The sequence below is a fragment of the Microdochium trichocladiopsis genome, assembly GCF_020744255.1.
Source record: "Microdochium trichocladiopsis strain MPI-CAGE-CH-0230 chromosome Unknown B0I36scaffold_8, whole genome shotgun sequence".
Taxonomy (NCBI): Eukaryota; Fungi; Ascomycota; class Sordariomycetes; order Xylariales; family Microdochiaceae; genus Microdochium; species Microdochium trichocladiopsis.
In genome coordinates, this window is record NW_025763551.1 from 830,695 (window position 1) to 855,729 (window position 25,035).

General features: G+C 57.3%; 7 protein-coding genes across 7 annotated transcripts; 3 read left to right on the forward strand and 4 right to left on the reverse strand.

Annotated features, from left to right (window-relative positions):
• Positions 1-1,844: 1,844 nt before the first annotated feature.
• B0I36DRAFT_365576 (uncharacterized protein) lies at positions 1,845-3,002 on the forward strand (the record flags this gene model as incomplete). The annotated part of the gene is made up of 1 exon (XM_046159164.1): positions 1,845-3,002. One exon carries the CDS (start codon positions 1,845-1,847, stop codon positions 3,000-3,002), a length of 1,158 nt encoding a protein of 385 aa, XP_046009153.1.
• Positions 3,003-3,540: 538 nt separating this feature from the next.
• Positions 3,541-4,834, reverse strand: B0I36DRAFT_329480 (AhpD-like protein). Its single transcript, XM_046154719.1, has 3 exons — positions 4,057-4,834; positions 3,830-3,875; positions 3,541-3,743 (listed from the first exon to the last, which is right to left on the reverse strand). Exons 1-3 carry the CDS (start codon positions 4,762-4,764, stop codon positions 3,697-3,699), a joined length of 801 nt encoding a protein of 266 aa, XP_046009154.1. The 5' UTR covers positions 4,765-4,834; the 3' UTR covers positions 3,541-3,696.
• Positions 4,835-5,679: 845 nt separating this feature from the next.
• On the reverse strand, positions 5,680-9,273 carry B0I36DRAFT_248191 (uncharacterized protein; the record flags this gene model as incomplete). The annotated part of the gene is made up of 2 exons (XM_046150362.1): positions 5,680-6,511; positions 6,566-9,273. 2 exons carry the CDS (start codon positions 9,271-9,273, stop codon positions 5,680-5,682), a joined length of 3,540 nt encoding a protein of 1,179 aa, XP_046009155.1.
• A 4,219-nt stretch (positions 9,274-13,492) lies between these two features.
• B0I36DRAFT_351876 (meiotic recombination protein DMC1) lies at positions 13,493-14,443 on the reverse strand (the record flags this gene model as incomplete). The annotated part of the gene is made up of 1 exon (XM_046157056.1): positions 13,493-14,443. The coding sequence occupies one exon, from the start codon at positions 14,441-14,443 to the stop codon at positions 13,493-13,495; it is 951 nt and encodes a 316-aa protein (XP_046009156.1).
• A 509-nt stretch (positions 14,444-14,952) lies between these two features.
• B0I36DRAFT_386305 (major facilitator superfamily domain-containing protein) lies at positions 14,953-16,966 on the forward strand (the record flags this gene model as incomplete). Its single annotated transcript, XM_046161104.1, has 3 exons — positions 14,953-15,399; positions 15,465-16,275; positions 16,384-16,966. Exons 1-3 carry the CDS (start codon positions 15,285-15,287, stop codon positions 16,964-16,966), a joined length of 1,509 nt encoding a protein of 502 aa, XP_046009157.1. The 5' UTR covers positions 14,953-15,284.
• Positions 16,967-18,346: 1,380 nt separating this feature from the next.
• B0I36DRAFT_248223 (alpha-1,6-mannosyltransferase Och1) lies at positions 18,347-19,385 on the reverse strand (the record flags this gene model as incomplete). Its single annotated transcript, XM_046150366.1, has 2 exons — positions 18,347-18,548; positions 18,622-19,385. 2 exons carry the CDS (start codon positions 19,383-19,385, stop codon positions 18,347-18,349), a joined length of 966 nt encoding a protein of 321 aa, XP_046009158.1.
• Positions 19,386-23,213: 3,828 nt separating this feature from the next.
• B0I36DRAFT_249352 (MOSC domain-containing protein) lies at positions 23,214-25,018 on the forward strand (the record flags this gene model as incomplete). Its single annotated transcript, XM_046150468.1, has 2 exons — positions 23,214-23,439; positions 23,508-25,018. 2 exons carry the CDS (start codon positions 23,214-23,216, stop codon positions 25,016-25,018), a joined length of 1,737 nt encoding a protein of 578 aa, XP_046009159.1.
• Positions 25,019-25,035: the final 17 nt, after the last annotated feature.

Genomic DNA, 25,035 nt, shown 5'->3' on the forward strand with positions numbered 1-25,035 from the left:
AGATGGCCGGTCTGGAGCGAGGGGTTCTGTCCAGAGGGCTGTCTCCAGGCTAGCCTGATCTGGCCTAGGTCACTCTCGTCGAGCTTGACAGGATGATCCGCTAATCATTAATTGGCGTCCAAAAGCAACCACAATGGCCCCAGCCCGCAAAGGATCAGCGCTGTTCCAGTGTGGTGGGCGCGGGTCTTTGCTGCAAGGATCAGTGTGCATTGCAGATTGGCGTTGCAGGCCTTGTGGTCGGGTGGACAGTACTGTGAGAATGGTAATTTCCCGGCTGCATATCCTCCCTGGCTTTCCGCTCGCAGGCAGTGCACGCACGAAACTCACCGCCCAGATGGTCCAACACGGGGCGTGTGGTCGCTTGTCTTGAATCAGGCACGACGCCAATGGGTCCAGGACGGCAGGGCCATGTGACAGATATGGCAGTGGGCGGCAAGGGGCCTACGTTAGTCGCCTGCGGCATCGGCACGCTTCCGCAAATGCACAATCCATTGTCCGCCCTGGCCGGCAGACTGCGGCAGCGTCGAGGCGGCTGAGAATTGGCATGGCTGGGAATCGACGAATCCATTGCCCACTTGCACAGCTCGAGCTGACCAAAGTATAGCAGACACGCGCCGACGCCAGCAGACGGACGCGTCCTCGACTCGGCTGGGAAGCAAGAGGCGGCATTGATTTTGTCGCTAGCTCGTGGTCTCAGCTGCAAGTGTCAAGCCAAGTCAGTCCATTGTGTAATGATGGAGCGGGTGATGTCTCCTGACAGGGCGGCCTGCATGGGTCGAGTTCGAGTTGGGGAGAGGGGTCGGTTGCTTCCAGTTGATTATTGTTGAGGCCGGTCGGTCGAGACCAGGACCTGCTTGGATCCCATGGGCCATGCGGCCTGCTCTCGCGTGCTCGCCAATGCTCCTCCTCTTCCGCGATCTCTTGGTCTCGTCCTCCCTCGCTGGAGGGGCTCCGTCATCGAAGCACGCCGACATCCATTGACAAAGCAGCCACTGCACACAGATGACCTCACTCCTGCACAGCACTGCACTGCGTCGCTCCACTGGGCATCTGTTCCTGGCTGCAGCCTGCAGCATTCACTTCCTTCTAGACGGCGGCTGCTCGAGTCTCGTTGGCTGCGCGGCCGGCACCGTTGCAACCCCTCTCGCCCCCCCTCTCTGGCCTGATCCCAGTCGCCCACCCAGCCCACGCCGTCCCATCCGCCGCCCACGCACTCTGCCTCTCTCACACCAGCCCGCCGCGCACAACTCGAGCCCTCAAAACCACACCACTGCCCAAATTCATTCACCCACGCGGCTCCCCCTCGTCTTCTCTGGTGATCCGTCCTCCTCCTGCTCGGCCTCTCCTCCTCGCTTACCTCAGCCTCTTCGCATAGAGTCTGACTTGCCTGCCTCGAGACACGCTGCTGGCGTCACCTAGACACAAGCCCTTCCATATCATAGCTGCTCCTCGCCCCTCGTCGACCCATCTTATAAGGTCGTCCTGCTGCTGCACTTATACGCTCGAGCTGCCACTGGCCATCCGTCATCCAAGTCGGCCAATAACACGGGCCTGCCCCCAACCACGGCCCGTGACCATCAACCAAGTGCCCTGGTTGGACCAGACGTGCCACCCTCCCAAGCATCTCTCCCGCCAAATACCACACCCACGCCGCGGCTTTCGACGCACAGCAGCCCAACCTTGTGCTGCTCGCCATCGGGCACAGCCTGCTGTTGTCTCCGGTGCAGCCGGCATCCTGTGAACGTGCGCCTTCATTATTTTCATCTGCCTGTAGAGGAGGCGCAACGTCATCCTGGTGCTCGTTGGCCTCCTGCATCCCATCGCCAACGTCGCCCTCTGCGCTCATGGTGGCCTCATCGCCTTCGCAGCCCTTTGCCTGCGCCGCCATCCCTCTAAGTTATGGTCAACTCGCCATCCCGCATCTTCACTCATCGCAAGAAGCCACGTTCGATATCGACAGCCCGCTCATAAACCACTATAGCCCAGCGGCATCAAACCAAGCTGGTAGTCTTGCACCCGACTTTGTCGTTCAACGCTCGCCTCCCGTGCCCACCACACCAGCGCCCGCCATGGTCGACGCCAATATCTTGGCGCAAATTCCTTCTTCGTTCCTCTGGACCGTGATTTTTATCGTCGCTGCCGTCTTTCTCTCCCTTATCGTCTGCGCTCAGATCATCGCAACATATACCACTGCCTACATCGCAGCTCCCCACGAGGTCACAGCCTTCCTCGATGCCGTCGACTTCTCTATTCAAGAGAATGAGAGCTACGACAGAGACATTGCTCGCGCCACGCGTTTGGAGGACAAGATGCGCCTCGGTCAGCTGTTGCGCGAGATTCAGAAGTGCGGCGATGACCTGCGCGAGGACTTGAACCAGATCGTCATTGGGGAGAATGGCACGACGCTCCGGACAAGCGCTCGCGTGCTCTGGGCTGGACATCGCCGAGGCTTGGAGGAACGCATGAGGCGACTAGACATGATGCGCATGCGATTCATGGTTGTCTACATGGGCATCCTCACCAGTGCTGCTGGCGAACGAGAGAAGCAAGCTCTCATAAAGGAGAAGCAGATCATGCTCAACACCCCTCCTTCCTCTGGCGCACACCACGAGCACCATGACTGCGCTCGAAATGCTCCACACATGCCCGAAACACCAACGCGACCAGCTCACCTCCAGGCGCTCCACAAGTCAATTACCGAGGCGGTAACCACCAAACGGCCACAGCTGACTCGGATCAAGACGCATTCACAAGCCATGGGCCATAGCGACAAGCGCAGTCAACCTCAGCGGCTTGGCTGGCTTGGCGTTGTCGAGGAGCTGCGAAGGAGTCCAATACTCAAGCAGCGGCATGCGTCCATAGAAGAGGCCATGCGCTCGCCACCAATGTCGCCCCTTGGAAGCCCGCTCCTCCAGGCCATTCCTACAACTGTGCCGATAAGCAGTGTCCTCGAAAAAATCAGCGACGACTTGACGCTGAACAAGAACAATGACGACGCATAAACCAGACATAAAATGGCTGCCTCTCCTGTCATTCATGTTACGACTTATGATTTATACGACCAAGAGCTCCTTACGACTCTGACGATATCACGATTGTGCCCGCTAGAATAGTCCAGAGGACTTTGTTCCATACATTCCCGAGCGCGCAGTACCTGATTTCAGTTTCCTTCGGACCCGAAGATACCCCATGATACGACCTAAACTTTAATGACAACATAGCTTATGATTCTTCCATATTTGGCCGTTTTTTTATATTACAGGAGGATGGCGCCTTTTCGGGCCTTGCCTGGCTTGGAGCCGCGAGGTGTCCGGCGTTGCTTGGAGCTAGAAGTGGACAAGCTCTTGGGACGGATACAGCGGCGGAGATAGCGGCGATCAGATAGAGGCAAGCTTGCAAGCTTGACGATGGTGCATATATAGTGTTTGTAGCACCAAACCTCAACGATGGTGTAGACCCATTCTCATGATCACGCGGACGCTGTCCAGGACTCTGTGAATAACAAATAAAGTAAACAGCAGCGAGAATGATTCAGAGGCTTCCATGTTCGATTTGTTTTTTTTTAATTGAATTTTATTCTTCTGAGTGAAGCCTGACCATAGCCCAACCGCTCGCACAGCAATCATTTCTGCCGTCATCGTGAACGAGTGACTGAAATTTGCCGGTTTTGATGTGCTACCACGTGAGATTGCCGCTCTAGTGGTGGACCACGGCATCCGGGCCAGTGGCGTTTCTCTCGCCGACTGTAGCAGAGCAAAGATGTCTGTCAATGGATGCCACTCGAAATGCCGGTATACACAATGGGGGAGGTGCGACAGGGACAACGTACCATCGAGCGCAACAAGGAAGCGGCTGACGCAGTTATACGCGGCGACCTGTATCGGCGCGACACACAAAGAACATGTCAGCTTTCGAGTTCATCCCCCCAAAAACCCACGCATAGCACAACAAACAATCAACGTCCGTCCAGAGGATAAGTGGTGGGGCAGAACCCAGAGCCTTCCAGCCAGACAGACAAGACGGGACAAGGAGGAAGAAGAACGGAGAAATACGCACCGTGGCAGTCAACTCGACAACGGTCCTCTCGTCGAACAGGGCCTTGACGGCGGCAAACACCTCGTCGGGGACGTGGACATTGCGCGTCATCTCGTCCGTGTACCGCAGCACGACCCACTCCTCGTCGCCCACTGCCCACTCGGCCTTGCACTTGTCTTTAACCTCGGGCGTGACTTGCCCCTCCAGGTCCGCGCAGCCCTTGACGTACTCGTCCATGAACTGCTGGCTGACGCCGTACTGGACCGCCAGGGGCGCGTGGTGCGCCCACTCGTACCAGGCGCGGTTGCACACGGCGATGCGGCAGATGGCCAGCTCGCGCAGCGAGTCCGGCAGGGAAGTCGTCCTCGTGCGGATCGCGCCGATGAACGAGTTCCACCCGTCGGCCACGGGAGGGGAGTGCAGCAGCGCCAGGTCGAGGGGCTGCAGGGGGCGGGGGTGCCGGCGCTGGCGGACGCGGTCGACGACCGCGGCGTCCTCGGGGCTCTGGCCCGGGTTGGGGGGGTCCGGGACGTAGGGGATGCGCATCTTGAGGGTCCGGGTGGTGTGCAAGGGGCGCAGGAGTCGGGTTGCTGTTGTTGTGGTTGTGGTGGTATTGGTGCTGCGGAGAAGAAGTAAAGTCGACGGCGGCGGCGCCAGCCTGGGCGGGATGGAGGAGAAGGACGACGACGAGGTCCAGGGACTAAACCGAGTGCGGAGAAAAGAGCACATCAGAACGGGGCTGCAATTGGCCTTTGTTCTCACACGACAAAAGTCCAAAAGCCCTGTTCTTTTAGCTGCCGACAGCTCCCGGGCCCAGAACTCTTCGCGCGGCAGCCATCTCGGCACGAACAGGTAGGTGACCCCGCGCTCCACGGCCGGCCGGCCGGTCTCGGAACGAGCTCCGTCCCGCTCGGGCCGGGTATAAGTTTAGCCACCCACAGCCCTCCAGCTCATGTTCCTGTCCAGGATTGCTACTTCCACTGCTGCAATAAAATAAAAATAAATAAATACGAAGGCTGTCTCAGTGACTGGACGGGCACGTGAAAAACGCTGGGTTTCAAAGACAAGTCATCTGGCATCGCCCGGGACAGCCAATTCGACGCGCAGGCCTGTCGTGTCATCGTGAGGTTTCTGTTGACACGCGAGTGTTCTTGACTGTACCAGACGGAAGACGTTTCACGCCGACAGCATGCACTTGGAGAAGCACGTGACTCCGTGAGGAGAGACGGACAAGCAAAGACGGAAGGAAGGAAGCCTTCCATGTCATTGTCTGTAAATAACTTTTCCCTTGTTTTGTCGTTCGCTATACTCGGGGCCTGATATCATGTATAAAATCAGGCCAGAAATGAGAAAAGAAAAGGCCACGTCCTGTGTTCCCATGCTGTGGTTGCGCCGCTGATGCGCCTAAACTCCAGATCCCAGAGGTAATATCAAACATCAACGAATGGTAGAGATGACATCGACAAATATATGTGTGCCGCTCCGCATCGTCTGTAAAGAGGGTAGTCGCGCAAGACCAGGTGGCGGAGCCCCCCTCTTCTTACGTTCATTACAAAGAGATACAATGAATCGCCTGAATTCAAATCAAATAGTGGGCAGTGCGAGGGGTATGCAAACTGAAGATATTGGTACCACATGCGGCCCTTATAGTGTTGCCGCAGGTGCCGCGGAGACCGAGATGGTCGGTTTCGCATTCCCGTTCATGTGGGGCTTCGCCGCGGCGTCTGCAGGCTCTATCTGGTCCGCGGACGACACCGTACCGTTGGCGGTGACCGAGCCGTGGTCGGACGAGGTGGTGCTCTTCTCGGAACTGTTCTTCTTCTTCAAAGAAGTCGTCTCGGGTTCTTCGGGGATCGTAGCAAACTTCTTCAGCACTTGCTTCAGAGCCGGCCGGCGGATAGGCTTGGCCAGAAACTCGTCCATGCCGGACTCAATACACTCCCTCTTGTTGCTCTCCTCGGAGAAAGCCGTTAGGGCGACGATGGGCGCGCTGTAACCCATCTTGCGGATCAGCCGTGTGCTTTGCAAGCCGTCCAGGTTGGGCATCTGGATATCCATCAAAATCAAGTCAAAGTTGCGGTTCTTCTCCATATTGGCCTTGACCAAGTCGTAGGCTTCTTGTCCGTCGGTGGCAATCGTGACATCGTAGTTGTCCTCAAGCTTGAGCATCCGCGTGACAACCTCTACGTTGGTTTGATTGTCGTCAGCCACTAGGACCCGCAGCTTGCCGTTGGCCTTCTGTGCCGCGGCCTGCTCGACAACTTTCATCTGCTCATCTGCCGACGGTCCAGAGTTTGTGCTTGGGTTGGCAGCGAAGAAAGGCTGGCGGAGACCAACTAATCGAGGTTGCTGCTCGAGCACGCTGGCTTTCACTTCCGCGTTGGCCTGGGTGATTGACGCCTTGCGGTTCTCACCCTCCAGAGAGGTGACGCTGGAGTGGCGGGAGCGCATACTGCTGGAGGCGGTACTCGATGGCCTACACCGGAAAGTCAGCGGCGTTCAACGAAGTTAGGAGTGGTTCATTACTCACCTTTCACTTGTGTACTTGAGGGGGATTTGCATCGTGAATGTAGTGCCGACACCAACCGTACTTCGCAGTGTTATGGTGCCACCCATCAGATGAGCGAGCTGCTGGCAGATGCTCAACCCCAGACCTGTGCCACCATACTTCTTGCTGAGTCCCAAATCACCTTGCACAAACGGCTCGAAGACTCGGTCCTGCATGTGCTCGGCGATACCGGGGCCACTGTCCTCAACCTCGAACTCGTACATGAAGGATTTGGCATTAGGAGGCGGCGGCGTTTGCGATCGCTCGCGAACGTGGACTTGCGGCACGACCTTGGGTTCCATGGGGTTAATGGACAACACCGTGCCTCCCTTGTACTGCGCTTGCGGAGTAGTTTGTCCCCGGGAGCTAGTTGAGTGATTCGAGCCAGAGCCAACCCGGCGCCTCGCCCGGCCTCTAGCTGAACCGTTCCGCGAGGTAGACGAGGACCTACTCTCGTCTTGTCCGTGCTCGATCTCGTGGAGGCAGCGGATTCTGACCGCTACCTTACCGCCCGAGGGAGTAAATTTGAGACTGTTGCTGACAAGGTTGATCAGGACCTGCAGGATACGGTGTTGGTCACCCCACAGGCACATGTCCTTGATTCGGCCAGTGCCTGAAGGGCCCAGTGCAGGGAGGTGCTGGTTCGATTCAGGTACGTCGGGTCCGCTGTCGTCAAGATCGGTGCTGAGAAATAACACCGAAAAGTTGATGGCACCCTCCCGGACTTGCTTGTCGAAGATGGTCAGAATCTGCGATCGAATGTCTCCGAGACGGAATTCGCGTTCTTCCAGCGCAAGCTGTTGGCCGATTTGGTTCTTGGAGAAACTCAAGAGGTCCTCTAGAAGATGTAGAAGCAGGTCTCCAGACTTGTACAAGGTCTTCAAAGATTGCTTGATGCGCAGCATATCGTCTTCCTCCATGCAGATAGCACACATGCCCAAAATGCCATTGAGCGGCGTCTTGAGCTCGTGCGAGATGTTGGCGATAAACAAGGTCTTGCTCTCGTTGGCGGCCTCGGCTGCCTTCTTGCTGATCTCGAGCTCCTGCGTTCTCACGGCGACCTTATCCTCCAATGAGGAGTATTGCGCCTCGAGCTCTCGGCTCATTTCGTTGAAAGTCGTGGTCAGCTCTGTCAGCTCGTCCGTAATGATGTGCTTGTGATCCTTGACTTGGCTCGGAATCTTGAAGCTGCGATTAGCTTGGCGTGCACGATCGCTGGCCGACAGCTGAGGGCCAGTATTGTGCAGCCCCATGAACTTCTTGATTTGTACCATCATGCCCTTCTCAGATTTGTTGCTAACAATCGCGGAGGAAGACCTCGCACCATCGCCATAGTCGAGATCATCATCGTAGCCCTCATCTGAGCCTGGCGGTGCAACGCTCTTCTCGGTGGCCGCCTTCAACTCCCGGATAGGCTTTACACTAATGTGCGCACACGGGAAAATGAGCAAGCAAACCAACCCAGCGGTACCAAACACACAACCAAGCAGGATTTTTCTCAAAGTGCTGATGGGGATATCGGCTTCAGAGGCATCCTGCTCAATGATTACAGTCCAGTTCACAAGGGCTGTCGGTGGTCGAGCATATCCAACGGCAACGGGGACGCCCTGCTCGTTGTAGGTGTAGAGCATGCTGCTGGCATTGTTGAGAGCAGTGTTGCGTTCCGTGAATGCTTTGTATACGGCATTATAATCCACAACCTTCCACGGATCATCGAACGTGCCGCTAGCATAGCTGTGTCCGGTATGACGGTCAGGCTGTCCTGGTTGCGGGGTGGGTGGTAGCACAAAACGGACGTCGACGGACGTGAAGTTAGCTGCTGCGTCGTGCGTCGAATTGGCAGGCAAGTTCCATCTGCTGAAGCGATTCCAGCCAGTCGCAGGACCCACGATCAAGAGGCTCCCGGTCGTGCCGAGGCCTTCCTTAGACTGCGCAATCCCGATAATCGACGAGGCGTCGGCAACCACTGTCATGTAGCCCAGGATGGCATTCGAGTTGGAATTCTCTCGAATCGGAGTCGTGAAGGACACGAGTGCATCCTCTTCAGTCAGCATCAGTGGGCCGAGAATGAGACCGTTCACGGTGGTGTCGATCCGAATATCTGGAAATGGCCGCGCAACTTGGGCAGTGTGCCCAGGGTTGAGGGGATCAGGATCGGACGAATTGTAGTAGGTAATGTTGGGGTAGAGAGAAGGCGGATAGCCAAAGCCAACATCACCCAATTCGACGACGTCGCCATTGCTGCCCACATATGGCAGCGTCACCGGGTCGCCGCTCCCAGTGATGCTGAGGAGACCATCAGCCTTGGCTCCTGTCGTGTTCCGAGAGTAAACTCGAGCCTGCAGGAGGCGAGCGCGGGTGCCTCCGGCGAGACCGGAATCGAGCGCGCTCCTGAGGTCCTCGCCCGCCGTATTCCAGCCGGGGCTGGTATCATTGCCGCGATAAAAGTCCTTGAGGACGGTCTGCAACAGCAAGCGGGAGGTAATGGTGTTACATGTCGTCTGGATCAACGAGAGCTCCGAGGCGATCTGAGCCGCCCTCAGAGATGCCGTGAGCGTGAGCCCGCCAGAGGTGACACCAACCACGAACTGGTTGACGTAGACCCAAACAGGTATGGAGACAATGGCGAGGGCGACGAGGACGGCAAGGAGCACGAGGACTGCCAGTTGCTCGCGAATGGCGATCCTCATGGTGCCGGAGGGAGGCAATCGAATGTTGCAGGAGGGCTAGCTCGTCGCATGCATCCTCTCCCGGCTGCCGATCTGGCGTGGGAGATGTCGAGCGCAGCAGGCCACAAGGCGTCAATGTCGAATCAAGGCAAGACGGGATTCGCCAGGCTGTCGCAAGGAAGATGTCTCGTGGATTCAAGTGTGTTGTACTGTTCGGCGTGCAGTTGGACACTGCATAAATGAATGTGTAAGCAGTATGACCTGTCGGCGGCGGCGGCGAAGGCTGGAAGTTGCGCGACTGGGTAGTTCCGTTGGCGCGCAGCGTGGCGTGCTCACTAAGGACGCACTGCCTGTCAGCGAGAGCTGAGATGCGAGATACCGTCCCTTGGTCGCACACGAGCACACGAGACAATCGACAATGCCTAGACGGGAATTTCTCGTCCTAGGTGGCGGGCTCAGCGATGGTGAACCTGAGTGGAAGAATTGGGATGGTTCGGATCGCCAGGCCAGAAGGGATCGGCAAGCGCCAATCGAGAGATGGGTTGCGGGAGGTGGACAGGATTTGCGAGAGAAGCTCAGTGGGTGGGACTGGAACTCTGGAGAATCAGACAATTTGGGGAGCAGCACCTGGTGGGCACGTCCCGGCTTTGCTGGAGAAACACAGGATGGCCAAGCACCACAGCGGCCAGGGGACCCAGGGCGCGCGTGGCCGGCGGAGGCTTGGCTCCCTGGACAGTGCTGACGCGGACTGCTATCGTGTCCTGCACTGTTGGCTGCTGGCACACCAGTGAGCAACCTCTCGACGATGGGCAGTACGCACTACAGCAAGCAAGCACCTCAGAGGTCGCGTGCTCGTTGAAATACACGGTACTTGCTTCATGCATGCTCGACATGACAGTCGTCTGTCAATGCTTGCCGCAACAGATGCTGTCCCGACTCCAGCATTGGAAACGGCCTGAATCATCCAGCCATCTGTGTTATCCGCCAATTTCTGCAACTCGGCCAACTGGTTGTGTCTCACGCACGCAACCCTCAACCACGCCCAGCCACGCACACGTACTGAGGTACGGCTAATGGTGTGCGTTGCCTGTCCTGGCCTCTGGCCAGGCCGCAGGTGCATGTGCTGCTTGTGCTGTACAGGTGGACAGCCAGCATACAACCACTTGTCCTGTGTCTACTGTGGTGTCAGCAACCGCCGCATTCCGGCTAACCATTGGCGGCGTGAGCCCGGAATTGTCTTCTGTCGCTGCCGGACAGGGGCAGGCCTGCGCAGTGGTGCGTGCTGCGATTCTAGACCTCCCAGCAGCAGCGAATGAGCCTCTCCCCAGGACCACCAGGGCGAGAGCACCCTGGCCCCAGTGCTGCGTTGCACCGCCGCCGATCTCGATGACTGCTCGCCTGCCTGCCCGCCTTGCCAGACAGAGTCTCGCACTTGCCTGGGAATGCGCTCGGTTCCAAAGCTGCCAGGACAGTTTCATACGGCGCGCCATCCAGCCTTCGCTCCGTGGAAATGCGACAGGGCATGGCAGTGCTATACTACGGCAAGTCAGGCAGGACACAATGAAGTTGCACGCTGCACACGAGGGCAGCTGAGAAGAAGCTTTGCCGGGCTGCCGATCCTCGCCTGTTTCAATGCGCGAGACCCTTTACATTCTGCGCGATCAGAGCCACGCCTTTTGCGCCGGCCGAGATGGTCGCTCGAAATGCGAAGATCCCCGGGTAGACTATCTCTGCGTTTCGCCCTCTAATATCGGAAATGGCCTGTTTCCCACGTCGGCGGGCCGCGTTGAGCAAAACATGCCGTCCGTCCATCCGCCGCGTGGCCAAGCAATGGCTGGCTCAGCCGCAAAACCCAGGCCGGCGGCGGGGCGCTTGCTTTTGGCGTCGGCCCTTGGAGTGTTTCTTTTCGCAAGCGCAAGTTGCTCCGTCGCAAAACTCTATCCGTCGTCGCTGGTGTTGCAAAGGCGCATTCCAACGCTGGCCAGGCGAGCTGCCCAGGTGTCGGTTGCAGTCGCGCAGAATTCCAGAGAAAGTGACAGAGGGTCCCGCCTTGGGATCAAAATACTGGTGCCGTCGCTGCTCGCGCATCCTGCCCAGGTGGAAATGGCTCCGGGCTCCGGTGGGACCCAATTGATGGTCCACCGTCCGTCCACCATGTGCTGATTCTTCGAGCCTGCCACACAGACACATCTGACCACTGTCCCCTAACGGCGCGCAAAGAAGCTTCAACCTGACTTTATGAACTGACGCCAAGGACAGGTGGTGCGAACCTTTGCGTGCCTCGAGACGTGCCTAACGTGAGAAAACACGCCCGGCCTCGCTCCAATGGCTCTACTGTGGCGAAGAAACCATCGACCTGACGCGTACCATGGTAGGCGAGTACTGATAAGCGGGTGTCGTCCAATGGGCAAGCACTGTGCCTTCCCCAGGCTGGAAGTTCTTTGCCCCTGGCACAACCACCCGTCTGTGAGGGAAGGTGAGCTCCGGCCCGAGGGGGAATTTCCTTGCAGGGCTGCACGAAACCCTGTCCGTCCAAGCTCCACCCGGCTGCCAGCCCCAAAGCGAGGCTCTTCCTCCGGGCGCAAATGAGAGCCCCATCAACAGACAATGCCGGGGTCCGCCGGAGCGTTCCAGCCGTTCGACTCCAACAAAGCCCGCCCCGATTCCAGCCCGGTTTGCAAGATTCATCTCATATGCAGGGCAGGCTCCAAATCGACCTGTCAAGGGCTCTGTGCCAACACGCCACGTGTGGGATAATTAATGAGACCGCATCGCACAACAACAACGCACGGGCAAACAACCATGACGACGGAGATATGGAAATCCTTGGTTCCTCCTCCCAGGAAATGCTTCATGTCGTCGTTCATGATCCCTCGAGATTGCATTCGACCTCGTTCTAGCGCCACCCGTCCGGTATGCGCGCACGCGATGTGCGCGAGTCGTGCATGTCTGCAAGGATCCGCCGACCATTGCTTATTGCCAAGAGATGTATATCCGCCACGACTTCGTGTGACATCGCAGTCACGGTCTGTTGACGCACAATTGCGAGGATTTGGCGGTGTCAGTGACGACATTGTCGAATGTTGAAACGATGCCACCGTCGTAGCAGGATGAGCTTGGACGCATGGGCTGATGGCCCGCCGACATTTCGTGAAACGGGCAGGGGCGGGCACTCTCCTCCGCGCACTGGTCTTCTCCGGTTGTGATGCACGGTGTGCCGCTGCCTATGGCATTGACTGATCCCCAACCCAGCCTATTGACAAGATCAGTTTCATGGCGAAGAGTCCTACGGCGTAGTGTCCACAACGTCGCTTGACCTACTCATGAGCATCATACTGCCGCTCATGATTATTCCGCCACGCTAGACGGCCAGCTGGTCTGCAAATCATGCATGAAAGTGGGAAACACAGCACCCTTGAGGTCTCGGGCGGCCCGGGGCCTGTGAGCACGATATGCGAGGGTCAGGGAATTATATGCTTTGTTGTATGTCACAACAGTCTTCCTCTTGTTCAAGGGCTTTCGCTATTGCTCTATGCGACCATATGGCGGTAGTTTTGGATAAGATGCCTGACAAGCAAGGTGACAACTGGCCACAACAATGTGGTATCCTCTTTCCTTCACCACCCACCAACCAGGACCGTGTGCTCTGATGTGTCATGATACCTCCCGCGTTGTCTAGCAATCCTCATTGATTGATGTCCGCAGGTAGTTCGAGCAAGTCTGGCCATGGCGCGGCTCGTGTCTTTAGAACGCAGCTTGTCCACGAGCCAGCAGGGCCATGCTGATCAACGTGTCGTTTCTTCCTTTCTTGTGAACTATTGACACCGCGCTTCTCGTTATCGGGGCAGCGTAAAATACCCAGCACGCGTGGAGTGACAGTACGGGTAAAGTCTCGCCTGTCTCGGAAATCAGTTCAACAATCCGGCTAAAGTACGGGCGGAGAAATGGTGTGTTTGGGCAGTTGATGTTTTCAGACAGGTTGAGAAGATATAGTGTATGCGGTTTGTGTCGGCAGGAGCGTGATCCTTTTGATTCCCTCCAGTGGTCTGGTGGGCTATCACGGTACGATGGCCCCGCACATGTCATCATGTCAAAGATGGGAGGACGGGAAGCGGTAGTCGTTGCGACTTACTTAAGGAGAGACGTGCAGAGACACCACGAGTGGAAGTTATTATTTTCTTCCCTCGTGATGTCCCCTTCTGGCCGCAGCCGGACTTCAGAATTGGGCGGCGCCGAGTCCTCACGTCTCGGGCTTGAACTTTCCTCTCTTTTCCCGCATGGCTTCGACCTTCCTTTTGTCGTCGGCGAACCTCCTGAGCAGGTCAGCCTGCTCCGCCTTTCTGCGCTCACGCATTTGGAAGCGGTAGAAGTCCTGCGTCTCGTCCTTCTTCTTTTGCGCCCTCTCGAGCATCCGCTTCTTAGCTTCCTCGGCCTCATCCATCCTCGCCGGGGCGTTGCGACCGCCCCGCGTCACTGTCACGAAGCCGTCCTCGTCTGGCTCATTGCGTAGCCTCTTGGCCAGCTGTTCAGCTTCGGCCTCGCGGCGGTTGAACAGCGTGAAGTACGCGTCCACGGCGGCCTGCACCGCCTCCGTTCCGGGATACGACAGCTTGTTGTGTGCCTTGAGCCACTGCGAGCCCAGCGGCGCGACCTTGTCCGCTTTTACCCCTTCACCCCAAAGGGGGTACTTCTTGGCCTTGTTCAGCTTCCTGATGGCTTTGAGCACGGCCTCGACGCTCTTCTCGTCCACGAGCAGCGCTACTGCCGTGCTCCCGCTCCGGTGCAGTGGCCGCGCCCAGGTCTCTGGCAGCTCGGCGGCCATCGCGTCCCGGAGGTTCTGCCGCTCCTCGTCCTCCCGCTTGCGCTTTTTCTGAAGGTGTGCGGCGATTCGCGCAGCCTGCGCGGGCTCATGCGATGTCGTGCTGTGTTGCGTCGCACGGTCGCGCTCGAAAGTGACACCCTCGAAGCGGCCCGCGCCGACGAGGCTGGCGAAGAGGGCTCGGAAGTGCGCCTCGGTGCTGTCCACGGGCACGTTGGCGAGGAACAGGCTGCGCGAGTCGTCGGGGCTGGGTATCTTTGGCGTGTTTCGTCTGAGGTACACATGGTGTGTGGTTTGGACTGGGAATGCTGGCAGTGGTGGCATGGCGACTGGCAGGACGGAGAACCCGTCCTCGGAGGACTTGTCTGCCATCTCGTGGTGGCTGGCGCGAGAGCACGCTGGGCTCCCGACGTATCTGTGTGGTGCAGCTGGAAGCGATTGAAGGGACCGATGGATTCAATCTGTCGGCCGTTTTGCGTGTGTGGCGGGCTCACTTTGGCCGCGCTTTCGCCTTTTGTCTGATCGGGACAGACTGCAAGCTCTTGAAGGTCTGGAGTTTGGAGGTTGACGGGCAGAATCGAGGATGGAAAATTAAAATGGGGCGGCGGAAGAGAGCTGGCTTATCGGCGCAGCTTATCGCTCGCGATGAGTTTCCTGTGGCAGGCCCCGGCCCTTGGGGGTAGCACCCGACGGGACGACTCGTTAGTGCTCATGTGCTGGATGTGCCTGCCGGAACCAACAAACAACGGCCTGGGGCTGCACATCACTTCATAGTCCTCTCCAGCTGAGCGTCGACGTTACTGTTCGCTTTGGCGAAGGCGGCCACCTCTCTGCCCATGAGGACTTACATAGACAGAGCCCACGACTCCCGACGGACCCCGCCCGGAGCACTCAAGAATATGACGCCGGCAAACAGGGGTCCCTCTGCCGGGGCGCCATCATGTTGACGAGCGCACTAAATAAAGTAGACTGGCTAGTTTCCTTCCCCAGGTCAACCACATCATCGCACATCCTCCTCCGTCTGATGCGACCTCCTCACCTCCTACTTCAGGTCAACCTTTGCAGGCGCAGCCAACCTCATTTCCGCTGCATGTTGAAACGACTTGCTCGCAATATTTGAAGATTCTCTTCCAGCATGGGTTGAGGTTATTCACACAACGTGCAGCGCTCCTTGACTTTCTCTCTCACACCTAATAGCTCGACTGCTGGCAACATGACGTTGTGGTCGAGCATTCGCGAGTTCTCCTCGGGCACCCCGGCGACATCCGCTTCCAAACCACCGATCGGGTTGGGTTGGCGCTCGTCAACCTTTCTCATTGTCCTCACTGGTAAATTTGACCCTTTCGGAAGTTGAAGAGCCCTTCGTTGAAAAACCATGCTGATTATCCTGCAGTGAACCTTGCTATTTTTACCGACATATTTTTCTATGCCCTCATCGTGCCCGTCATTCCCTTTGCGCTGAGCTCTCGTGCCGGCGTGGCTGAAGACCAAGTCCAACAATGGGTTGCAATCCTGCTTGCCTGCTACAGCCTCGCCCTCTTCGTCGGTGCTCCTCTAGCCGGCATGTATGCGGACCACTCATCGTCGCGGCGCTGGCCCCTGCTCATTGGCCTCGTCAGCCTGGCGGCGTCCACCCTGCTGCTCGCTTTTGGCAACAGCATCGCCCTTTTTGTCGTTGGTAGACTCCTGCAAGGGTTTAGCGCCGCGATTGTCTGGAGTGTTGGCTGTGCCCTGCTCGTGGACACCATGGATACCGCTGTCGGCGTGGCTATGGGTTACGTCAGCATATCCATGAGCGTCGCTCTTCTCATTGCTCCTGTCATTGGCGGCGCGGTATACGGCGCAGCTGGCTACTATGCCGTGTATTATATCTCCTTCGGGGTGATCGGTCTCGACATCCTTCTGCGTCTTGTCATGATTGAGAAGAAGGTCGCAAAGCAGTGGACACCGGAAGCAGCGCAGGGCACTCGACCCAGCAACAGCAACGACAGGGACGAGGAGAAGTTCGCGCAACCGCAGAATGAGTCGCATGTGGGAACCCGGGGCTTGGATGATGGCATGCCGCCAGTGCTCGATTCTGCTCCCTCGCCGCAACCCGAGCTCGCACCCCCGGAAAGGAAGCCAAGAAGTGCCTTAGTGATTCTCATCCGGTCCCGTAGGCTGCTGGCTGCTCTTTACGGAATCACGGTCCAAGGAAGCATCATGTAAGTTGAGTTCCGCCAGGCGAAGCAATGTAGTGGTGTTACACCTATCACAAAGATGTGTGCTAGACCGACCAAATATCAAGACGCTGCTGACAGGTTACGAAACAGGATGGGGTTCGACGCAGTGCTCGCCCTCTTCGTCCAAGACACATTTGGGTGGAACTCGACCGCCGCAGGCGTCATTTTCCTCGCCATCTTCCTGCCGGGGTTCGTATCGCCCTTTGTTGGCTGGCTATCCGACCGCTACGGCGCCAAATGGCCGTCCGTTTCGGGCTTCGTCAGCGCCGTGCCCATCCTGGTGTGCCTGCGCTTTGTTACAGAGAACACCATCGGCCAGAAGGCCCTCCTGGCGGTGCTCCTCGCGCTTCTAGGCACCGCGCTCGCCTTCTCGAATACCCCGCTCATGGCCGAGATCTCCTACGCCATCGAGGCTGAGGAGGTCGCCAACCCGGGTTGCTTTGGTGACAAGGGCGCTTTTGGGGTGGGTTATGGTCTTTTCACCATGGCGTTCGCGCTCGGCGGTGTCGTTGGCCCGCTCTGGGCGGGTTATGTCGTCGCCTCTGCTGGCTGGGGGACCATGGGCTGGAGCTTTGCCTTGTTTTCGGCGTCAGCGGCAGTGGTTGGGGTGTTGTGGCTCGGTGGGCCTATCACGAAGACTGACGAAGAAGGGGAAGAAGCAGGAGGAGGGTAATAGATCATTAGAGTGGAATGAGCCATTATGTAGCAACTCGAGTCTCTGAGGAATCCCAACGCTCCTGCGAACGCTTCGCAGACTGTTGCAAGCGCATGCTTTCGTGGATCTGAGCACGACGTCACGATCGGAAAGGAAGCCACACGCAACAAACGCCCATGGCCGTGCTAGAAAGCTCGCGCATCCGGGTTTATAATTCTACATAATTGATTATCTGTAACATATTGAGCACCAGGTCCACTAAGTTCCATTCTAACCATGTACAGACAAGAGTACTGAACCGGGACTATACGAGGTACCTTGTGATACACGCCTCGACACAACAGTAAAAGCATGGAAAACACAACATTTTCTTTTTTTAGACACTCGTCCAGCATCCATACTGTTCCCCCTTCTCACAACAACTAATTGCTCCACCCAGAACCCGCTTATATGATCGCCATCAGTAACGACAAGATGAGAAAGATTTGTCCTCGGTTTTCGGCGACCGACGTTGCTGCAGGTACGCGCGTTCGCCTAGTTGTACGCGTGCGACTAGGCGAGTTATGCCCGAAAGCAATGATACGAACGCAGCTGCTTAGCGTGCTTACAAGTGCCACCACGACTATTGCTTCTTAAACTGCGAAGCTTGACCCCCCGCCATGCGAAGTGTTTTGGCGCTGACCCAAATCTAGCAACCCCCCTGGGCGATTTATCCTGGTGCACTTTCCGAGCATGGTATAAACCGCAGCCCGGGCCCGAGGGCATCGATTGGGAGGGAGGGGTTAGGTACGTAAGATACACGAATCCCCTGTTATGTATTCCAGTACATAGCTCTAGGGAGATATGCAGATCAAGCCACGGGGGTGGGGTTTCACCAAAACGACCCTAAGATCTGCGTGATCGGATCGCGGCGTTCAATCCCGGTCCATGACGCTAAAACCAAGCACGGGGACGGGAAGAGACTGGGGAGAGCTGATGGACCGGGGTACCTGGCCAGCTCGCGCGCCCGGTCACCAGGAAAGAAAAGTCATGACCTCATGATGTGCGAATCCCATCCCGCTTGGAACCGCAAAGTGAAAATAGGCCAAGTTTTGATGATGTGCTGTCGGTTGAGAATTGTTTCATCGTCGTGTTTGATTTGAGGCACGCTCGGCTTGTAGCACGTTTTCTCATGATAAAGTATGGTACAACTTTGCCACAAAACTGTCAAATCTACCACATGCATGGCGTGCACTTGCAATAAGAAAAAAAAATTCAATACAATTGCTGGCTTGCAAGCAGCGTGATATCATCCAAAAGTGCAAAGAAAACCTAAGAAAAGGCTTGAACATGGCAGTCGTAGATCATGCGCTTAACCCCTGCCACTGCAAGGTCCCCCGGAGCACATCTCCGGCACTCCTACGATGAGGATTCCCACCAAGGCATCGTCCGCCACGAGCCCTTGAATTTGTGTTTGATAAGAGTGTCTGGGTGTGGAAAGTATTTCCAGCTGCCTGAGTGTGGCTGTCCTGATCCAAATGAATTGATTGGCAACACGAGTATGTCGCCGAAGAGGGTGGGGTGTTGTAAGCCGGAGAGCGCTTCGATGCTCTTCATGTTACTATAAGTGTGCGTATTAGTACCGGCGAACGTTTGCACTGAAGGTAAATAGTAGGCGACAGTCATTTACTTACGGCGCTACATCTTGAATGGCTTCCCAGACGGTCCTGGTCCAGGCAGCCGGCCCAGTCGTGTTGACGATTTCGCTGTCGGTGAAATGGAGGGCGCTCCCCGGCGAGGTGTTCTCGCCAGCCTTCTTTTGACTGAGGCGAACGCAGTTGTCCACCATTCGTTCCAATATTGGATGGCCTGGGCTGGAAGCTATAGTCCACTGTCCCAGTTGCAGAGGATAGGTGAAATATGAAGAGGGCGGGCCGCCCTGTTGGTCCCACTCGATGCCGGCGAGAATCTTGGCTCGGGAACGATACTTCTCGGGAATCCAGTGCTCAACAGGCCGGACAGCCTCCGTGTCGATATCGCTATACACACCTCCTTCCTTGAGAAGCACTAGATAGCGGAGGAAGTCGGATCGCATGGCGGGGTTTTCGAGTGCGTTGAAGGTGTCGAGGACCTCGGGACGGTCCGAGTAGTGAAGCTTGATGAACGAGTCCGCACCCTCTGCGCCGAGGAGCGTGTAGGTGTAGCCGGGGTTCTTGTTGAGCCATGTCTCTGCGTCAGAGAGAGAGATGCCCTTGGCCTCGACAGAGGCGGGCATGGGCAGGAGGATCTGCCATATTTTGCGCGGGACGAGCGGCGGATGAGCAAGGTCGGAGTGGGAGAGGAGGGCGGCGGTCGCGTGGGAGCCCACGCTGAAGTAGAGGGTGGCGGTGACGAAGAAGACGAGGACGGCAGGGACCAGAAACCTCAGGAGGCGCGGTGATTTGCCCGAGTGAGCCATTGGGGCGACTGAGGCAAGCACCTCTCTGGCCGTCCGGACCATGTGCGCCCTCATGATGCCATAGTCGTCTGGCTTGCGATGCTGTGGGAGAGCTGGGAACCGAAAGCGACAGGAGGAGCTACGCTGTTGGCGCTGCGTGTAGTAGACGTGGTATGAGTTTGCGTCTGCGTGTGGGGGTGTGTGTGTGTGTGCCCAAGAGAGACACGGTGACGGTGGACCAGACCAAGGCGAGCGAAGCAAAAGCAAAGACTGGATGGCTCACTCTGACAGTCAGACACCCGGATGCGAGGGAAGGCGCGAGCCAGCGGTTACCCGCCTGCCAGCCCAACCCGACTTGAGCTGCGCGCTAGCAGTGGCTGCTGCTCATGACACCAGACCAAAAGTGCGTGCCTAAGGCCGTGGTGCAAATTGGAAGCATCTTTGGTGGCCGCCTGAGATTAGAGATTTGCGCTACCCACCAGCTTCGAGCCGTACGAACCTTCCACCAAGGGCACCAAGTTGAGCCAGCTCACGCGCCCCCAGCAGCCACAACGAGCCGTCCTTGCCCATCTGACGCAGCCGCCTGCCGTGCCAAGCACCGCCCTTACGAAGGCAGCCACGAGAGGCTCGCTGCCTGTCCCTAGCTCGCCTAGCTCGCCCTGCTAGCTGCCGCCGCCGCCGCCGCCGCTCGACCCGAGGCCAGGACAGTAGCACCGGCGCTGCCAACTTATGACGTGGAGGCCGGCGACACTTGCGCCATCTCTGCGAGGCACCAGTTATAGGACTGGCTGTCCTGCGCCGTGCGGGATGAGGCTAAAACACAACGTCTTGCTATCGCGGGGCTTGTTTCTGCAGCGGTATATTCGCAGAAACGAGACGCACCTGGCACATAGTAGTCCCACGATGTACCCCGGCACTCATCGAGGAACCCAAGTAGAAACGCGCAAACGCCATTTTCAGAACGCAATTGCTTGTACCTCTGAAGCTCTCGGGTACTTAGACTGTAGTGCGTTCATGGTACAGCTCAATGTACTTCCAGCGTAAAGCAATATCACACGTTTGCAATATGTCTGGAAACTCTCCGGAATACACATACAGTACCGGAGGCGTCTCGGCTCTGCGCGAGGATACTGCGTACAGGCCCCCCATGCCGGCACCCTTGTCCGATTGCTGTCGATCAAGAAGAATACCATGGATCGGAAGGGGAAAGTCGATCTGCACCCCTGCTCCTGTGTGGGCTGGCCCGGTGCTCCAGCTCCGGCGCTTCCGAGCACAACAACCCTCACTCTCCAGAAAGCAGCCAGCCGAGCAGCCGCCTGGATCCGCCTGGTAAGCTGCAGCTGACTGTAGTATTTCATTGCCTCGTGCTCGGCAACCTCGGCCTCCGAACCCAGCGTACCAGGCCATGCTGTCAGCACATAGGATTGCTGATCTTGGTATAGGCTACAATGCGCAGGATGCTTGTCGACAGTGACAGATCCGGTCCACACATCCACCAGCTTGCCTTGGCAATATCGACGCTGACCTTGGAAGCCAGCCACTTTCGGAGCGACATGCAGCCACCAAGGCAGATCTGGCCCCGAGACTCTGAGCTCTGTTCGCAACATCCTACGCTTGTTCCACTCTGGACGAAAGCGTATTTGGAATACAATGAAACGCACCACGAACGCCCGGAAAGGCAAAGACCATGGACACGCCAGCAGCTCGGTCGAACCCACTCCTGCTTATACGAATAAGTAACCCCTACCGTGCGTCTTTAACCAAATTTCTACAAGTCGCTGTCTCCGAACCGATGACAAGAGCTCTTGATCCTATCGAATTGGTTGCGCTCACCAGGCCTTTGCGCTGAATTGGTTCAACCGGGACCAGATTTTCCGGCATTTTGACGTTTCATGTTGAAATGATATCATCAACATATCCCATGACACCAAAGCAAGTTGCGGTCAAAGCTCGGTGTACGATACGAAGCAGATAGCAGAAACCATCAAGTTCTGTGACTCCCTTGTTTTCAAAGAGCGTGGCCTCGCTTGACTGGTGATGTTTGGCGGGTATGATTCTCACCTACCATGTAGCACAAACTCATCCACCCCGCCATGTACTAGCACGAACGCTAGCTGCGCGCAAAGCTTCAATACTGCTTTGACAGCTCCATGCGCCGGGTGATTGTGCTATGCCCAATCCCCGGACAGCCTCCGGACTGCGGGGCCGTCTCCGGACGATGAGCAGCTGCAACATCTGACGCACCCTTGTCAAGGGTCAGGTATCAACCATTCCGAGGTTGGGCGAGCATACTACAGAGTTGTCCTAATAGCCGAAGCTCTTCGAGCAGGTATGTCTCTCTTCAAATCAAAGCATGCTGCTCTCGTATTGCATTGCGATGCCTGTGGTGCCTGTAAGCCTCTGTTGCGGACTTGCCGACTGTCCAGGGTCTCAAGGTTGGTGAGGAACTACTTTTAGTGGTTGACCATGACAACTGATGACCGCAGCATCTTGCGTGTCCAGCGTCCACACAGAGCCGGGAAGATCAGATGTTAACGGTAGGCCGAAATTCCTGCCGACGGGCTTATTTTGGCGGTCACACTGAGAAACCCGGCGACATGGCTTTTTTGACTTGTATTCCAGCCAGGGACCACCCAAGGCTTCACGTCAAAAGAGGAGATCAGCCTTTGATTGTTGCAAGCACACCCCGAACCAATAACATACAACAGAGTCCTTACCTTGACGTCCATATATCTCTCGTCGAACCCCGCCTCTCTCTTCATGCTGCCCCGCCTTGATCATTTCAATTCCGTCTCAGGCTTGGATAACCATCACCTACGATTCAATGCGGATCACCCTTGAGCGACTGCATTGCGATGCCCACCGTAGTGCAGCACGCCACGAACAATTCGGACACGACATTGCTAGTGCAGTAGACGAATTCGGCAATCTCCGATGATGAGGACCAGATGAGGTCTGTCTCCCAGCACCACAAAGCTCGACTGCCGTCGGCGGCTGCGCCTGTGCGCGCTCGTAGCGAGGACAAGAGGAGAGGCCGCCAGCACATACGCGAGGCGACGCTGTCTACGGGCAGAGAGGCGTTTCTTTATTTGGCAGAACAAGAAGAAAACGGAACTTGTTGTTCCCATTCGCCACGCGGAATAGATCACATTGTAACAAACCACCACCTATCATTCTCAATAGCATGCTGCAAAGCGTGGCCCTGTGGTGGAGAACCAGTACTCACCTGACGATCGAGACATTGGCTATGCTGTTGCAGGAGGCCAACTTCGAGGCCCTCCTTCTTGTGCGTTGCAGAACGTCTCGGTCTCGCTCACGATGTCACGTTCTAGGCTTGGTGGTCACTCCACCACGCCTCATGTTCACTTCATCAGGCCTCGTCAAGGTCGAGGACGGCCAAGTCAAGAAGGGGAGTTGAGGGACCGCCTGCTCAAGAGCTTGAGGACTAGGCTTTCCCCAATTCCCCTCGACTAAAAAAGGGTCTCTCGCTCAGATAACCCGCGACTCCGCACGTGGGCATGTGGAGCCCACCCACGAGCGGGTTACTGTAATTCGCCAACCTTGTAGGCTTCCGATACGCTCGATTCTTTTGGACAATTGAAGGACGAGGCAGGGGTCTGCTTATGCACAATGTGACCATTCCGGAGGGTACATAATTTTGTCGCTTCCTTCCCAAGCTTGAGTCTGTTGTCTTCCTTTTCCTGTTCCGATCCTAATCGGCTTCTCTGGGATCCCTGTAGACACCATTTCGACGACTGACTTAAGCCAAGAAGAAGACCAGCTGACTTACCACGGAAATACCTTTTGTCAACCAAGGCAAGTCACGATTGGCTTGCTTCTTATTTTACCATGGGAGACGCAGGACAGCACGCCGCCGACCTCTCGGCCGCCTTCGAGCGAGACGTCATCCTCGAGGTCCGTAGCAGCAAGATGAAGACGATGCCCGGGCTCAGCATCCAGACGGGCATTGACAAACAGATCCGCCACGGCAGAGTGCCTGTCTCGACTCTCGGGCTCGACGAGGACGAGCACGACCTCATCTTCCACGGCGGCCTTGACAAGGCTGTTCACGGCTGTAAGTGGGCATCCTCTCTTGACACCTAGAGGGGAGGATGTGACTGCTGATCCTCTCCCGTCCGCCAGACTGTTCCTCTCACTACCCGAGCTGGCGCAAGGAATTCCCCGACGCCGCAGAGCGCTTCAAGCCCGGCGCGTTTGGCGAGAATCTGGTGACGGCGCACATGAACGAGCGCAACGTGTGCATTGGCGACATCATGTCCGTCGGAACCGACGGGCTCGTGCTGCAGGTCAGCCTCCCGCGGCAGCCGTGCTTCAAGCTCAACCACCGCTTCCAGCTCAAGAACTTTGCGCCCAACACGTACAAACTCAGCCGGACAGGCTGGTACTACCGCGTGCTGCAGCCAGGCAGCGTCCAGGCCGGTGACGAGATCCGCCTCCAGGAGCGCAGGTGGCCCGGCTGGACGATCGAGAGGGTCCAGGAGTACCTCCACCGCAAACAAGACGACGCCAAGATGAATGCCGCGCTCGCACAGGTCACGGACATGGGCGACGAGAGCCGCGGCGCGTTCCAGCAGCGCGTCGCGAAGCTCGAGGCCAAGAGAAAGCGCGAGGCGCGCGGCGAGCAGGCAGAGGCAGAGACGGGACCCGTCGCCAAGTGGCACAAGTACAAGCTCGTCGAGAAGAAGCCGGAGACTCCCCGGATCGCATCGCTCGTCTTCGAAGCACTCGAGCAAGATCCAGAGGTCAAAGAAGCCGCCTATGGCTCACACATCCGGCTGCGCCTCCCCAGCGGCCTCCTCCGCTCATATTCTATTGTCGATGGCAACGCGAACCGGTTCGAGCTCGGCGTCGCCCTTGAGACCCCAAGCCGCGGGGGCTCCGTGTACTTGCACCAGTCGATTCAGCCGGGCGACGTAATCGAGGCGGCACTGCCAAAGGCCGATGCTAAACCGCAGGGCACAAAGAGCAACCACGTCTTCATCGTGGGCGGCGTCGGCATCACGGCGTTCCTCAAGCTCATCGAGGGGTACCGAGGCATCCACTGGAACACGGTCGTGCATTACGGCGTGCGCAGCAGAGACGACATACCCTTCCGCAGCCGCGTCGATGCCATCGGCGGCGGCGACGACGACGACAAATCGCTCACTGTATACGATGCCTCTGCCGGCGAGCGCATGGACATTGCCCAGATCGTGGCCGGGCTGTCGTGGAACTCGCACCTCTACGTGTGCGGGCCGCCGCGCATGATGGACGCGGCGAGGCGCGCGGCCACCGCCGCCGGCCTCAAGGAGGAGGACATGCATTTCGAGGCGTTTGCCGCCGATACCACGGGAGACCCCTTCGAGGTCGAGGTGGTGAACAGGGGAAACAAGATGCTGCAGGTCGGCAGTGACGACACCCTTCTCGAGGTCCTCAGGAGGGAGCTTGGCCCGGGCCAACAAGACCAAGATGGAGAACACCGAGGCGCACAGATTGATAGTAGTTGCGAGGTGGGCAACTGCGGGACGTGCAAGATCACATTGAAGAGCGGCAATGTGGATCACCGTGGCACCGCCCTGCTAGACGACGAGAAGCAGACGTCGTTGTTGAGTTGTGTTAGTCGTGGCATCGGTAGGATCGCGATTGAGATCTGATATCCTGAAAGCAGGGG

Excerpts from the sequence above, each read along its gene's own strand:
- B0I36DRAFT_329480 (XM_046154719.1), bottom strand. The coding sequence starts at position 4,764 with ATGTGCTCTTTTCTCCGCACTCGGTTTAGTCCCTGGACCTCGTCGTCG. Across the intron at positions 3,876-4,056 it reads TTGTCGAGTTGACTGCCACG|GTCGCCGCGTATAACTGCGT; the intron begins GTGCGTATTTCT and ends GCGCCGATACAG. Across the intron at positions 3,744-3,829 it reads CTTCCTTGTTGCGCTCGATG|TCGGCGAGAGAAACGCCACT; the intron begins GTACGTTGTCCC and ends GCTCTGCTACAG.